At 39.9% G+C, this 17,157-nt stretch overlaps 1 protein-coding gene across 1 annotated transcript; it reads right to left on the bottom strand.

Annotated features, from left to right (window-relative positions):
- Positions 1-3,088: 3,088 nt before the first annotated feature.
- On the bottom strand, positions 3,089-7,129 carry LOC111571268 (galanin receptor 2a). Its single transcript, XM_023274367.2, is given in 3 exon segments — positions 3,089-4,647; positions 5,988-6,062; positions 6,857-7,129. Coding segments are annotated over 3 exon segments (969 nt in total). The 5' UTR covers positions 7,111-7,129; the 3' UTR covers positions 3,089-4,007.
- Between the last annotated feature and the right edge of the window lie 10,028 nt (positions 7,130-17,157).

The raw sequence follows: 17,157 nt of genomic DNA, 5'->3' as shown, positions 1-17,157 counted from the left end.
AGATATGACGAAAAATAAAAGCAAGGAGATCCTAAATAACATTTCTAGATTTACAAAAAGCTTCAAAGACTAAAATCAATGGAAAAAGATGCAAAATGAGCACATATAGATGCTAGTTCTGTGCAAAGAGAGATAAAAGCATCTCTAAGATATACTGACGAACCACAACTAGATTCAAAAGGGCTGCAAAACAACCAAAAAGAGACCAAAACCAATGAAAAAAAGCTGCAAAATGAACAGCAATACTTGTAAATAAACTGCAAAGACACACAAAATGACCAGAAACAGATACAAATCTACCACAGAGAAAAAGAACCAACTAAAAATAAATGCAAATCCAATGCAAACACAGATATGATGCACAAAACAACTGCAAGTAGACCAAAAGCCCATTTGTAGATAAAATCTTCAAAGATTAAAACCAATGAAAAATGATGCAAAAAAAACCACACATAGATGCTAATTCAGTGCAAATATACATAAAAGCATCTCTAAGATAAATGGAAGAACCACAACTAGATTCAAAAGAGCTATAAAGAGATTAAAAAAAGACCAAAAGCAAGGATAAAAAGATGCAAAATGAACAAAAATAGATGTAAATCAAACGCAAAGACACAAAATGATCAGAAAGAAATACAAATCTACCAGAGAAACCGAATATAGATAAAAATAGAACCAAATAAAAAGATAAACACAAAGAGATGCTAATTCAACGCAAACAGAGATTAAAACATCTCTAGAATACACTGAAGAACCACAACTAGGTTCAGATGAGCTGGAAAAACAACTACAAAGAGATTGAAACCAATTAAAAGACATGGAAAATGAATAAATATAGACATAAAACGACACAGACATGGATTAAAACTGACTAAAAGAGACACAAAATGAACCAACCGATGTAGAACCATTGATAATAAAGAAATGACCACAAAGAATGTTTTTGTGTCTCGTTTATTCAGGATGTTGCTTCTATGCAGGTGATGTGAGAATCTATAAATCTGTATCCAGCAGCCTGACATCTAATAATCCATCCATCAGTGCAGCGTCCACACACTGTACACACAGAAGAAGTGAATCTGATGAAATTAACTGAGTATTTGTGAGGTCGATCTGCCACAAGAGGAGAACATTGTCCATCACCAAAATAATTAGGATTCATCCTCTGGACACCACGACTACAAAGATCATCACAATAAAGGAGATAATTCACATTTCACTGACAATCAAAAAAGTTCAATTCGTAGTGGGGTTTAAAACAAAGTCCGTCGGGATCATCAAAGTCATCAAATGACAATCCACTGAACAGTTCCAGAGATATTTTCAAATAAAATCTGTTTTATCAGCAACACGTTTGGTTTTGTCTTGTGTTGATTTTACACTTTCAACTCATTAAATAAGTAGATATATTAACAGCAGCTTAAATAAGGACCAACTTCATCGTGTCGTCAGAAGGTGGCGTTATGCTAAACAGCTAACAGAGTAGAAGAAGATGGAAACAAACTCAGCTGTTTGCCAACAAGTTCTTACAGAAGAAGAAACAAACAAAACTTTGGTATCTACAAGAGAAAAATGGAGGTAAGTCATGAGGCCCACCCAATTCAGATGCCATCAGTCCATTAAATTGCCATAATAATTGCTGACTGTTCCCAGTGGGAGCCTTCTTCATCTTCTGCTAGCTCAGTGGGCTGGTCAGAACCCATTTAATGGAGCTCTATTGTCACAACCGAGGTATACCATGAACAATCCCCAGGTCCTGAGCAACCACAAAATACAAGCAGCAGAATTCTTACATCTTTTTACACTGTTTACAGTATTGACAAGCATGACAAGCCCAGTCTTAACTTCAAGGTGGACCCAGGGAAAAATAACCTCCAAACGGGCCAATCCTACTAAATAAACTAAAAATAACAAACTTAAATACAATGGCTTTCCTTCTGTCCCACAACAAAACTGGTGGAAACAGTTACATCTGCTGTCCAAGTGAATGAACGTAGAAGGAAAATAAAACAAAATATGACCGTATCGTGACATACTCGGTTAATTTAGGGGCAAAAACTGCTTGGTTGGGACCAAAACATCTCAGTTACATTTAGACACCAACATTTCTTAGTTAAGTTTCAGCATCAAACCTTTATGGTTAAGTTTAGACTCCAAAACATCTTGATTAAGTTTAGAAACCCAAACTACCGGTTATATTTAGGTAGAAAAACTTATTGGTTACGGTTTGACACTAGAACTTCTTGGTTAACTTTAGGCAACACAGCTTCTCGCTTAGGTTTACCCACTGAAAGCAGTTACTGAAGTTTAGGCACCAAAACTGCTTGGGTAGATTTAGGAAAAATCATTTCAAAATACACCCTGTCATTATCATTTACCACATGTACGTTTTGTACATTTTCAGGGTGACGACTCCACCAGAGATTTTACATGCAGTAACTGACGCGACCACAAGAGGTCATCAACATTATCAGGGTTAGTTCCTGTTTTTTTAGTGATCAAAATGGATAATAACTCAGCTATTAGAAGGTGGAGGTCAGTGTCATTCTCTTATGGATAGGATGAACTGTGAAGATAATGTATAATCAATGGGTAGATAACTTCTGATTCAGGTGTCACACTGGGGTACTTCCTCCTGGCCTACCATCATCAGTTTCTTCCACAGCTGTAGAGGCTGATCAATAAATCAGTGGAGACCTCTGGTAGCAACAGGTCCAACAAACCCAACAGACCTTCTCCAGTCTCATGATTAGGGCTGCCACAAACGACGCGTCGACGAATCGCCTGAGCACGATACGTCATCAAAAGCGGAAGTGAGTGCGCAATGCAACAGAAATCACCGTCCGAGTGGAGCGCGGAACACGCATGGACATCCGCGCTGTATCGTGCATATACAGCGTGGACATCCGCGTTTACGATACAGCGCGGACATCCGCGCCGCATCGTGCATATACTATATATGCACGATACAGCGCGGATGTCCATGCGTGTTCCGCGCTCCACTCGGACGGTGATTTCTGTTGCATTGCGCGCTCACTTCCGCTTTTGATGACGTATCGTGCTCAGGCGATTCGTCGACGCGTCGTTTGTGGCAGCCCTACTCATGATGCTCCACAATTTTTCAGTCCAGTGAAATTGAAAGATTTGTGTTACACAACGAAAACAGCTTCACGATGTTCAGGTGGCTCTGGTCTCTAGTTGGTCGTCTCTGGTGTCTAGTTGGTTGTCTTTGGTGTCTAGTTGGTGGTGTCTAGTTGGTCGTCTCTAGTTGTTCATTCCTGGTCTGTAGTTGGTTATCTCTTGTCTGTAGTTGGTCGTCTCTTGTTGTTCATCCCTGGTCTCTAGTTGGTCATCTCTGGTCTCTAGTTGGTCATCTCTTGGATCCAGTTGGTCAACTCTAGTGTCAAGTTGGTCATTGCTGGTGTCTAGTTGGTTGCCTCTAGTGTGTAGTTGGTTGTCTCTGGTCTCTAGTTGGTTGTGTCTGGTCTCTACTTGGTTATCTCTGGTGTCTAGTTGGTTGTCTCTATTTGGTCGTCTCTGGTCTCTAGTTGGTCGTCTAGTTGGTGGTCTCTGGTGTCTAGTTGCTTGCCTCTAGTTGGTCATCTCTGGTGTCTAGTTGGTTGTCTCTGGTCTCTAGTTGGTCATCTCTGGTGTCTAGTTGGTTGTCTCTGTTGTCTGTTGGTCGTCTCTGGTGTCTGTTGGTCGTCTCTGGTGTCTAGTTGGTCGCCTCTAGTTGGTCATCTCTGGTGTCTAGTTGGTTGACTCTGGTGTCTAGTTGGTCGTCTCTGGTGTCTGCTGGTCATCTCTGGTGTCTGCTGGTCGTCTCTGGTGTCTAGTTGGTGGTCTTTGGTGTCTAGTTGGTGGTCTCTAGTTGGTGGTCTATGATGTCTAGTTGGTTGTCCGTGATGTTTAGTTGGTCGTCTCTAGTTGGTTGTGTCTAGTTGATCATCTGTAGTTGGTCGTCTCTGATGTTTAGTTGATCCTCTATGACGTGTAGTTGGTCGTCGCTAGTTGATCATCTCTACGCTGCTGACCGTGTTTACCGCCTGAACCACGTGCACTTTGTTCACCTCCCTCCTCTTCAGCGAGCAGCTAAACACCTTCCTGAAGCCTTTCCTGAAGTGCTTGGAGACGAGGGCATAGACGATGGGGTTGAGGCAGGAGCTGGCGTAGGCCACCAGGTGGGAGAGGATGCGAAGGACGTAGGTGGTGTGGTTGAGGGGGAAATGTCCGAACCACATGCAGAGGATGACCAGGTGATGAGGCAGCCCGCAGAGGCAGAACAGAGCAGCCACGATGATGATCAACTTGGTGACCTTCCTCTTCGCCCTCCTCGACTCCGACATGTCCTTCACCGGGTCCACACTGGTCCACAGGTAGCGGATGGTTCGGGTGTAGGTGAGGCCGAGCACCAGGACGGGGACGAGGTAGCCGAAGAAGAAGGTGCACAGGTCCATGATGAACCGAGGTTTAGACTCTCAGGCAGGAATACAGACCACAGTACCGGCCAGGTTCATCTGAGAGAAGTAGCTGAGATACGGAGCAGAGAAAACCAAAGCCAAGGCCCAAACCAGGCAAATGGAGGCGACGGCATTTTTGGGAGTCCTCATTCCTCTGGAGCAAAGGGGGTAGCAGATAGCTAAATACCTGAAAGGGTAGAGGATGACATGATCCAGATGTTCAGGACTGAAAGGTAGGTGTTGCTGCAGTTTGTGGTGTTGATTAAGGAAAAAACATCTGAACCCCAAAAGTTGCCGGTTGGTTGCTGATATCTTTACAAAAACTGGCACAATTACAACATTTATGAGAACCAGAAACTGTAGAAAGAGAAAAAATCATCAGATTTAAAACTTTCTGGCAGTTCTTGAACTACTCATCTGTGTCCTTCAGTTAAAACTGTGATACGTTAAGCTTAAGATTCCTCATTTCATAAACCATTTGCACAAACAACATTCTGTACAGAACATTAAATTCTGCACATGTACGTTATTTTACATTACTTTTTGATACTGGAGCTGCTGGAATAATGGCATTTAATTTTGTTTATTTTTTTATTTTTTTTTACAGTGCATCTATGAGTCTATTTGTGTATATCATTATATATGTTAATATTATGTACACGGTTTCATTGCTTTAATATGTGTATATCCAACAAACAAATGAACAGAAAAAGATATCTGTTAAATTAAGCCTAGAAAATATTTTACAGTATTTTTTGATGCTACTCCTTTGCAGGAATATTGTAATTTAAAAATATATATATATATATAAATATATATACTTAAGAATTTTTGACAGTTTATCTATGAGTCTACTTATTTATTGATATTAATTTATACCTTTTAAACACATGAATATCCATTAAACAAAGGAAGGCAAAAAAAAACTAATAATGAAAATAAATTAAAATAAGGCTCGAAAATATATTTTAATTATGAAAAATTACTGTATTTTTATGTGATGGTCATTTTGCACTATTTTTTATGCTTTTTTTTGCATATTGGTGTTTCATTGCTTTAACACAATATCCAATGGCATTTTAACAAAAAATATTTTATTGTATTTTTCAGTTATTTTTATTTATGGATTTACTTTTATCAGTCTCTTTCTTTATCTATATCAATTTATATATCAATATTACACCTACACATGAATTATAAAATAAACATATGAACAAAAAAAGCCAAACAGATATCAGTTAAATTAAAGCCAGAAAATATTTGTGCAATATTTTTTGATGCTATGTTTCCTGGAATATTGTCATTTTTATTTATGTATTTATTTCTACAGTGTATCTATCAGTCTATTTATTTATCTGTATCAATATTATGTACATACAACTGAATATCCACTAAACAAAGGGAAAAAAACTAATAATAAAAAAATCAATGTAAAATGAAGGCAAGAAATGTACAGTCTTTTCTTTTTACAGAAATTATCTATCTGTCTATCCATCCCTACGTGGGCTGGTGGTCCAGGTGAGCTACCTGTCCAGGGACACCGCCGTCAGGGTGAAGCTGCTGCCGAACATGGTGAGGAAGATGAGGAAGTGGACCAGCTTACTGTTACGGGGGGCGAGGAGTCAGAGAACCCAAGCGCAGACACAGATAGTGGCCGACAGGAGGTTCAAGGGAAAAAGGTTTTTATTTTAACAAAACAGGAACTAAATCAGTCACAGTACTTACCAACACAAAGATTACAAAAACGGAAGTCTGCAAAACAAACTAAGCGAAGAGGGATACTCACAAAATGGGGGAACTGAACAGAAGGGGTAGGGAAGCAGGCTCAGGAAATCTGGGGTGAACGGAGATGAGACCAGAGCTACTGGCTGGAGACATAAGCAGGGCTAGCGAGAATCTGAAACAAGACTGAGTTCTAGTGAGGGAAATCCAGAGGAGGGGAAAACAGAGTCCAAAAGCTGAGTCCAAAAGCTGAGTCCAAAAAGCAGAGTCCAAAAAGCAGAGTCCATGAAGGCGTGTGGGTAACTGTATCTAGGAGGGCAACAGAATCGAAGCAAGGATGTGAATCCTTGAGGGCATGTGGGTCGATGATCCGGCAGGGAGTGAATGAATGAGCAGGGTTTAAATAATGGAGGTGAGGTGGAGAACAGGTGAATGGTGTGAACTGATTGCTGCAGCTGAAACTCATTGTAGCAATCAGCAAGACAGAGTGCAGGCAGGTGAAGCAGGTGAAGCAGGAGGGAGAGAGACAGGGAGAGAGAGAGAGACATGAGGGAGAGGTGACTGACAGAGGGAACCAGAGAGAGAGACAGGTCAACACAGAAACAAATCAGGACTCAAGGGAGAAAGGAGGAAAAAGAGGAAAAAGGGCAGGGGCTAGAGCAGGATCCTAACACTTACAGAGAGCGGCTCCGAACATCCAGCGGTCCAGAGTGTAGATGGAGGCCTGGAAGGGGACGCAGAAGACCAGGAAGCTCAGATCTGTGACCCCCAGGTTGAGGATGAACAGGTTGGTGGTCTTGGAGTTCAGCTGGCCGCCGCGGATCAGAACCGCCAGAACCAGAGCGTTCCCCACGGTACCGAGCAGGAAGATGAGGGAGAAGCTCAGAGAGATGAGGACGGACTCCGAACCCAGAGACGACAGATCCATGGTTCCGTGGCGAAGTGGTTCTGAAGCTCTGGTTCAGTCCAACATGAGGATCCGTGGAGACGCGCGGCTCCTTTTACGCATCATTTTTGATCCAAACGCAGGGGATCTGATAAACCAGCAGCAGAGACACAAACACCTTGGCTGAAGCTACTAAAATAACTAATTTATGGTCAAGTTAACGGAAAAAAATCCTCTGACAGAAGAATCCCGAAGCTTCAAGTCCGATAAAAATGTTCAACTGGAAAATAAATTAAAGCTGCACTGTAAAAAGTCTTTTAGTTGGATCTGGTCCCACCAAGTCCTAAAATCCATCAAAACCTCATTTACTGGTTTAGATCAACCTTTAAAGGACCAAACATTATTAACCCTCCTATTACGTTGGATCAAACTGACCCATTTTAACATTAAATTCTTTTTTTTAATGGTTAAAAGTAGTAAAAATAGTTATAAGTTTAATCAACATATAAAATGAAAACAGTTAATTTGACATATTTGCACCCTGAACAGAAGAGGCGTATTATCAACTCTCAACCACTAAATTTAAAATAAAATTCTTGAAAAATCAATGTCATGTAAAACTACTACATTTTATATTTAGGTCTTTCCTTTAAAAAAAAAAAACAAAACTTTAATGTGCATTTTAAATGAAAAACAAGTGACTTATCCTCATTGAACCATGATCTGTGTGAGGTAAAAACCATTATTGCACTCAATATTGATAGAAATGGAATAATGAGATATAATCAACGTTTACTGGGATGTTTTTTGGCTTTGGCCATTTTTAATAAGGAGAAACGAACCTAACAGGAGGGTTGACAACATAATAAAGTCGTATCAACTTAATATTATGAGTAGTTTAAATTTAAATTTCTGCATCGGTTGATTTAAAACTAAAATCAAGTTGAAGTAATTTAATGAAATCAGCTAAATATTTCTTCACGTTCAGGTCAGGATTTCCCGTCTTCTCCTCTACCGACTGAACACTGAAGCAACTTAATTTCCTTTAAATTTATCAACTTAAAAACTTGTTTAGTGAATACATAACTCTTCAAAGTTCATTTGTTTATAGCATAAAAACACTAGTTGGAGCAACTTAACTTCTTTAATTGTAGGGAAACAGCCAAATTCCTTCAACTTAATATAGTTTGTTGGTTGAACATAATTTCAATAGAAGTTGTCTGAATTTAAAAAGATTGATGCAAACGGTTCTATAAACTATAATATTGTGCCCCCCCATATATATAACTTTTCTTTCTGATCAGTGTTTCCTCAAATGTCTTTTCTCCAAAGATTCTGTTTTCAGTGACAGAAGAGGAACAAAAACAGAAAATATTCACATGTAAGAAGCTGGACTCATAGAATTTAGACAGCTAATTAATTAAAAAGTCATTCAAGCCAATTATCAAAATAGTTAAGGATTAATTTAAAGGTAGACTAACTGATTAATGACTGTTTCTCTTTCCTAACAGGATGAACTCAGTGAACTTATTTTTCAGTCTCCTATAGTCTCGGAGTTGGTTTATTCTGCCCCCCAGTGGTCAGACTGCACCACTGCAGTCTTCTTTCAACTCGACATCACGTAAAACAGATCATCAATATGTCAATAATTCAGCTGTTAAATAACCCAGTGATCCTCCAGAGTCCTGAACTGTTTATAAACTCATCAATGAGTCACATTTTAATGCAGGACTTTTGCCCCGTTTCATATGTAAAGTCAGTTTACGTTAAATTTATTTTGCTTTGTGTGATTGGTTCATTTCCTTCTGACACAAACCTTTTTTTTAAAAAAAAACTTAAACATGATAATGTGTTCCATTCAAACCAGACGAATTCATCAGTTCTCTGTATCACTTGTGATAAAGTATTTTTAAAATAAAGTTCTGCGCCTTTGAATGAAGTAAAACATCTTTTTAACCCTCCTGTTGTCCTCATTTACAGGCACCAAAAATATTGTTTCCTTGTCTGAAAAAAATCCAAAAATTCAGCAAAAAAATTCCCCAATTTTTTGAAAATTTGCAAAACCTTCAGGAAGAAAATTCCAATAATTCCTTAAAAGTTTCCCTTAAAAGTTTTATTTTTAAAAAAAATCCCCCAAATTTGGCAAGAAAATATTTTCTTCCAAAAAAATCCTAAAAATATCCAAAGTGATTACATATATATCAATAAAACTTGTAATATTTTCTTTAACAACATTCACAAAAAAATCAACAATGATTTTTTTGGTGAATGTTCTTAAGCAACATTTTTAACATTTCTTTTTTTCCACCAAAAAATGTTCAAAGATTTCCCAAAAATGTTGAAAATGTGGACATCAGAAGTTTCACTGTGAAAATACATATATTTTCCCACATTTTCAACCTTTAAAACGGATCAGTTCTGACCCACACGACGACACGAGGGTTAAAAGGTAAAATGAGCAGACTGGCCTTCAGAATAAAGTGACTGGTTAGAAAACTGTTCCAGCAGCTGATTGGACGTTGCTGTGATCTGGCTTTACTACATGAACACACCCAGAGACGAGGACACACGAACCTCCTCCTGCAGCAGCACAACCTACATTTAACGGCTGCTTTTTTTATCCAGAGTATCCAGGAGGAAGCCGGTTTCCTCCTCTGGGAGTCTGAACCCGAGCAGTCCGACATCCTGGAGGTCTGATTGAAACGGTCCGCTGATGCTTCTTAGCTGTTGTTTTGCTCCTATTTGCAGCAATTTCGAATTTATTTGTGTTATTTTGGTTGTTTTTAGTCTTTGTGGTTGTTTTCTCCATCTTTTTAACAGTTGTTTCAACACAGAATTGTCTTCAGTGCAGTATGACATGGTTAGAATGTCAAATCATAAAAAAAGAAAGAAAGAAAAGTTGAATTTGATAATTTACTTTACAAAAACCCCCCCAAAAAACTGAAATCAACACGTGTCCACAGTCGTTACCAAAACTGAAACAGAGATAGTGACTCTACAAGCAACTGATATTGTACTATCCCCATGTTTCCAGACTTTTTCTCTCTACTCTGCTCATCATGTGTAGAAAGATGTTTCACCATGCTGAATGTATCTCCAAAAAGTGGCTCCTCTGTTCATTGTTTCTGAGCCACGCTGCATTTAGTTTATTGATCCAGTAGATTTGATTTTCCTCTCATGGTCATTTTAGAGATGTTTAAGTCATCTTAGAAAAAAACTGAGAAATTTTTATTACTTTTTTCAAACATTTGACACAAATTTAAGTTATTTTAGACAAATTTGGAACCTTTATAGACATTTTTGTTCCATCCTCTCCAGACTTTTTCTCTCTACTCTACTCATCAGCTGTAGAAAGATGTTTCACCATGCTGAATGTATCTCCAACAACCTCCTCCTCTGTTCACTGTTTCTGAGCCATGCTGCATTTAGCGTAATGATCCAGTAGGTTGGATTTTCCTCTCAGTCTCTCTGTGGAAACACTACCTGCAATTCAACTGAAAACATTCAGAATTTTTGTCATGTGACTGTTGACCGCAGCTGAGTCAGTCATGGGTTTAAAATTGTGCTAAGGAGCTCAGAATTTTTTGTTTTCTTTACAGAATCTGTTTATTGAAAACAGTTTGTTTTTTTTGACAGATTTGAACAATAAAATGACTTATTTCACTCATTTCTGTGCAGACAGTCCAGGTCTGTAGGGATTCTCTTGGAGTCGAAAAAAAGAATAAAAATAAAAAATAAAACCAACACCAATCAAAATCGTAAGTACAAAAATTTCCACAACACAACCCTGAATGCTACAAAGAATTAGTAACGTACGAGCAATTTTAAGCTTGATTTGATTATTTTTACTGATGGGACCACATATCACATAAGATTTGTTAATAGAGTTCAATTAACTTTATCAACCCTCTGAACTCCAAAACATGCTGCTGGCTTTGAAAGACATGTTTTTCTTTTTTAAAAAATCACCAAATTCACACCATTTTTCAGAGTCAGAAAGTTAAAAATTAGATGTTTTCTTCTGTTTTTACAGTTTCTGACTCTGAAAAATGGTGTAATTTTGGTGATTTTTAAAAAGGAAACACGCCTTTCAAAGCCAGCAGCATGTTTTGGGGTTCAGAGGGTTGATAAAGTTAAACTTTATTTATTCAGGAAACCTTAAACAGATATTACTAGAAATTTATGCAGATGTAATTTGTTTTCTCCTGACTGGATCTTTGCTTGTGTTGGATCTACTCTCAGATCTATGTCGCTGAATGAAACTGTAGAACGGCAGATTGTGATGCTGACACTGATTTTCTGTTGTTGTTTCCCCTCTTTACCAGCAGGTGGCGGCAGCAGCTCAGTGAACCTCCGCTCCTCTCCTGTCGAACACATCAGTGGAAGATCTGCAGATGAAGCTTCAGGTCTGCTTCTATCTGGGCCTCCATCCATCACGTCTGCAGCAGCATTAAGTCCGTTTGGTTTTTCCATGAGATAAAGAGACGTTTAGTCAGAGCCGATGAGGCGTAAGAAACGACACAAGATGAAAGCCTTTCAGCTGTCGAAGCATCGCGTGCATCTGTTTATTTCCAGACGCTGGGAAACACCGAGCAGTCAGCTGGGGAGGTTTTTATTTTTATGTGATTCTTCTGCTTCTATCAGGAGCATCAGATGGACCTGAGTCATGTTTCAGATACCATCTGCTGCACCACATTACATCAGAGGTGTTTGCCGGCTGCAGGAATGTCGGAGGCAGCGACTGGTGGCCAGACGCCGGTGGAGGCCACACATGGGAATATTTGACGTGCAATCATTGGAAACCATTAGAGCGGCAGGTGGAGGCAATGGGACAGAAACAGGACGGCTGCAGGGCGACGGAGCCGCTAAAGGCCACGACTCACATCGTGATCCCTCAAGCGCTCACGGGGAGGCGGATCGACCTCGAAACATCTGCTGGAAGCACCGAAAGCCCTCAGGACGAAGTAACGGGCAGAAAAACCCCCAACACACACATTCAAACACACTTTATAAATAGCGTGCGTTTTAATACGCGCGTGTCCAGTGGATAACGTCAGCGCTTTGGGAGAGAGACTCAGGGAGTGTTTCATTATAAACCTGTACCATTAAAACTCGCTGGACGGGTCTGAGGTTTGGCTCTCACGTCCTCTCTCAGACTTTTATGAGGCCAGTTATGATCCTAAATCGATGCAGGAAACTGAGTCGGAGGAGCCGAGGTAAGCGGTGCCACGACCTCGGGTTGAAAAGGTAGAGCCGATGATCGTGCGGCTGTTCACACCACCGAGGTTTGTGTTTGGAGGCTCGATGCAATGACACTGATGAGCTTTGTTGTGGAGGAGCACTTGAGTAATGAGAAAAGCACTCAGAGAGCGCAGTACTCCTCCAAGGCTGCTCAGTCATTGTATCATTTCCGACAGATAAAATCTTGAAAAAATTTGTAGCGGTAAAAGAAAAATGGCCTCTGTGGTTGTTCTGCCAGGTGAGATGGTCGGTAGCAGAGTTTCCATCCACGTTTTAGGATCCTGTGATTTATAGACAAATTTAAGGACATCTTTGTGTAAACACTGCCTGCAGTTCAGCCGAAAAGTCAAGCTCTGGTGCTATTTTGGGCTATTTTTAAAAGAGACGTGTATGATGATTTTAAGGTTAGACGGTTAATTTTTCCAATGGAAACGTATACACCTTTACTTGTTCAAGGGCTGTTGATTGCTTTTTTTAGTTTCTGGCTGTGATAAATGATCTAATTTGGGCTAGTTTTTTTTTTTTTTAAAAGAAAACGTGAATCTCAAACCTGCCACCCTGTTTTGGGGTTCAGAGGGTTGATAAAGTTAATTAGTTAAATTTTATTTACTAGAAATTCAACGAACAGTTCTGCAGTGGCCTTTTTCCTGTGACTTACAGACAAATTTAAGGACATCTTTGAGTGAACACTGCCTGCAGTTAAGCCGAAAAGTTAGGATCTGGTGCTCTTTTGGGCTATTTTTAAATCAGACGTGTAGGATTAAAGTGATTTTCATGACATACCAGGATTTTAGCATAAATTTGGGTAATTTTCCCAATGGAACCATAGAAACCAATATTTGTTCAAGTGCTGTCAGTAAGTTGAAAGTTGGATGATTTTTTCAGTTCCTGGCTCCGATAACTGATGTGATTTTGGATATTTTTTAAAAAAAGAAAATGTGGATTAAAAATCAGTCAGGCTTTTTTGGGATTCAGACGGTTGATAAAGTTAATTAGTTAAGCTCTTTTAACTAGAAATTCATTGACAAGTTCTGCAGTGGCCTTTTTTCCTATGAAATTTAAGGACATCTTTATGTAAAAACGGCCCGTAGTTGAGCCGAAAAGTCAGGTCTGGTGCTTTTTTGGGCTATTTCTAAATGAGACATGCATGATGAAGTGATGTTGATGAAATGTCATGATTTTGAGCTTAGATTTGGGTAATTTTCCAATAAAACACACGATTCGTTCAAGGGTCACCGAAAATTGAAAGTCTGTTTTTATAATTAATCTGCCTTTTAAACACTTCCTGGTATTATTAGATATTCTTAGACTTGCAGTGGCTTTTATGTCTATAATTTCTAAATAAATGTATTAACATCTCTGCTCTGTATAAACAGAACCCTGTAAATTCCCCAATGGAACCATTTTGAACCAGTATTTGTTCAATTTCTGTCAGTAAATTGAAAGTTGGATGATTGTTTCTATTTTTTTTCTGGCTGATAAATAATGTAATTTTGGCATTAAGGGTCGTCGAAAGTTGAAAATCTGTTATTACAGATAATTTTCCTTTAAAACTCTTCCTGGTATTATTAGATGTTAATAGACCTGCAGTGGCCTTTTTTGTCTGATTTCTAAATAAATCTATGAGCATTTATTTGTGTTCTGTTGAACGTCCATCTGCAGATTAATGAGTTGAATCAGCAGAAGCACAGAGAGTATTTTAACCTCCACCTCGTCCTGTAACGTTAACAAGCCAAATTGCCTATAAAAGGCCAACCGAAGCTGAAAGACGTCCCTCCAGATCTGATGTGCTGGACTCGAGCCAGAAGACAAATAATCTATCTCCGTCCGAGCTCGCTGCTGAGGCCAGGTGACGTAACACCGGAGCCGGAGGGGAGTTCAGAGGTCGGCGAGGTCGCAGCGTGCAGGTGCTTCTCAGAGCACAGAGGAAAAAGCTGTAATAGAAGCACAATCACGCAAAGCTGCGTGTGGTTTCCAGGTTCATGCCAAGACCTCTCACTCTTTGCATCCCAGACTTTCTCCCGGAGTTATCCAATCCCCCTGTCATCTCCCCACTCCCACTCTCGACCGCACACAAATGGTTTGAATAAGAAGTCTGCATGACTGGGCTGCGGCTACAGATGAAATCCTGAAGAGCGATAGTTTACTTAGCCTAAATACCCCCGATTAGACAAATTGAAACATTGTTGTTATGCGGTGGAAACTCAAGGACCTATTGGCCGAGCGCGTTCACCCCGTTCCGGAAAAGGCAGCGCTGAGCGGACTTTCGTCATGCGAAAACCACAAGAGCTGGCACAAGCGGAAAAAACAAAACAAAGCTGGAAAAAAAAAAAGGGGGAAAAGCTAAAAATCCTCCAGCAAAACAAAACCTGTAAAACAGAAAGTGAACGTTGTCAAATAGAGATGATTCACAAAGCAGGCAGGCACACGCGACTCAGGCTTCTGTGACTACTGAAAAACATGTCCGACCACAGGCTGACTTCATGATGTCACATTTTCCCCTCATTTTCTCCGGATCACAAACATCCAGCGAGCTGATCACAAACAACCTCGCTGGAAAATGAAGGAATCAATCACGGTGCCACAATTAATGAAAGGATCGCTCAAATACGAGTTGAACGAGTCGACTTCCGAGTCCCACGGTGTTTAAAGTCAGCCAACTGTCATCCCATTAAAAGCTGTAATTTGTAAGGCCGCAGAGACCTTTTTTCTTGTTGCTACTTAAATATTACAGCGAACACATGCACCGCACATGCACAGTCGGTAATAATACACCGAAATGATTCTAGCAGACTGCAGCTCGACAGCAGTGGAGCCTCATAAAACGAAGCGGTAGCTGCTTCGGCCGCCAGCCGACTCCGTCTGGACGGGCAGTCTGGTGTCAGAACTCAGCAGCTGGACTCAGAAATACAGACGTCTGCATCACCGACTCTCAGCTGATCAGTGATGAAACAAGAAGCTCAATACACTACGGTTCAAAAGTTAGTTAAGGTTGCTGTAGAATGAGTTAAAGTTGACCTACACCACCGTTCAAAAGTTTAGGGTCACCCAGACAATTTCATGTTTTCCATGAAAACTCACACTTTTATTCATGTGCTAACATAACTGCACAAGGGTTTTCTAACCATCAATTAGCCTTACATGACTAAGCAGACTAGTTGTCTTCATACTGGTCTGTAATCTAAACAAGACAAAATATGACAAAAATGAGACACAAAATGACAAAATGGGACAAACGGCACGAAACAAAACAAAAAATAGACAAAAAAATCTGACAAAAGTTACACAGCGACAAAAAAATGGACAAATGATAAAACGAGACAAAAAATGACAGAAGTGAGGAACAAAGCAACAAAAAAAGTAGACAAACACAAGCTGGACAAAAAACTAAAAAACGACAAAAACGATGCTCAAAACAACGACTAAAGCAAAACAAAACGATAAAATAAGACAAAAATCACAAGCAAAAAAAAGCACAAAACACAAAATGACAAAAACGAGAAACAAAATGACAAAAACATGTACAAATGACAAAAAGAGACAAAAAATTACACAAATGACACAAACAAGACCAACAAATCAATCTGTTGGATGGCTTACTATGTAAACTTAAACACAGATTCATGTTCTCTTCAAGCTGATTTAAAACCTTGGTGAACCCTCAACTTTTCTTCTAAAATGTCAGTTCAACCAGTTCTTCTGTTTATGAGCAAATACCAGCAAAACTAATGATCAGCTGTACTTTGTGTTTAGTGCTAGTTAGCGACCATTAGCATGCATTAGCCTGAACATAGCAAACATTAAGCCTGTTGAACATCATCATTGCTAGCATGTTAGCTCTGTACCTAGCATGCAGACTGTTGGTTCAGTTTTCAGATTAGCACGGTAAAATGACCTCCATCTCTTTGTTCCTCTGGTTCTCCGGCAGACTTCAGTGTAAATGTATAGAAGTAGCTCAGTGACATAGCGTGAGGAATGCTGCTTGTATCAACAAAGCCGAGGGCCCCTCTTAATTTTGCACACAAGTTTCCCCAGCAGAACGAAGAAAAAACATACACATCCGCCCACATTATGTCACTTCTGTCTTCGCTGCCTGCTCCAGGCGCAGACCGGTGGGTGATGTTCGGGCAGCCTGGAATTACGTAGCTTTGATTCTGCTGCAGTTACAGCATCAGGGACGTTTTGCCAAGTTCTCCTCGGAGGCTTGTGGAAGTCTGAGCTCTTTCTTTCTTTTGGGAGGTAAAAAGGTTGGAGGATGACGACGGGTAATGAGGTAAAAGCATCGTGTCGTGCGAGAGAGCCTTTCTGGGTCAGGTGGGTTTGAAATTAGAGGGTTTGAGGCTTCATCAGGTGTTGATGGAGACATCTGGCAGCCAAGTTGGTCCAAGAAAAATGACCAGAATGAGACCTTCAGGCTGCAGCTTCCTTTAAATTAGGGTCCGAGCACCGAATTGTCCGAAGACCCTATTGGAATGCTAAGATTTATTATTTTTCTCCTGGAACAAGTACATTTTCGGGGGCCTAAACATGCTCAAACTCTCGTGAAAACTTCCAGATGCACCAGAACTGGTGAAAAAATTTTATATTTTGAAGGAATTGTGGAGGTGTGTGGCAAAATGGCTGCATAGCGCCCCCTACACTTTCCCACGGGCAGCACGTTTCACCTACAGCTACCAAATTTGGTACACATATGCAGCACGTCAGGCTGAACAAAAAAGGAAGTGGTGCCCAAATCCTAAACCCAAAGGAAGTGCGTTATTTTGCATTTACTGTCAGATTGTGGCCAATATTTTTCAGATTTTTTTTGGTCAGTTGTTAACTGTTAAATTAATCGCTAACAATTTTGAT

This window comes from Amphiprion ocellaris, chromosome 18, assembly GCF_022539595.1.
Source record: "Amphiprion ocellaris isolate individual 3 ecotype Okinawa chromosome 18, ASM2253959v1, whole genome shotgun sequence".
NCBI classification, from domain to species: domain Eukaryota; kingdom Metazoa; phylum Chordata; class Actinopteri; family Pomacentridae; genus Amphiprion; species Amphiprion ocellaris.
This window is presented reverse-complemented; position numbering and strand designations above follow the sequence as displayed.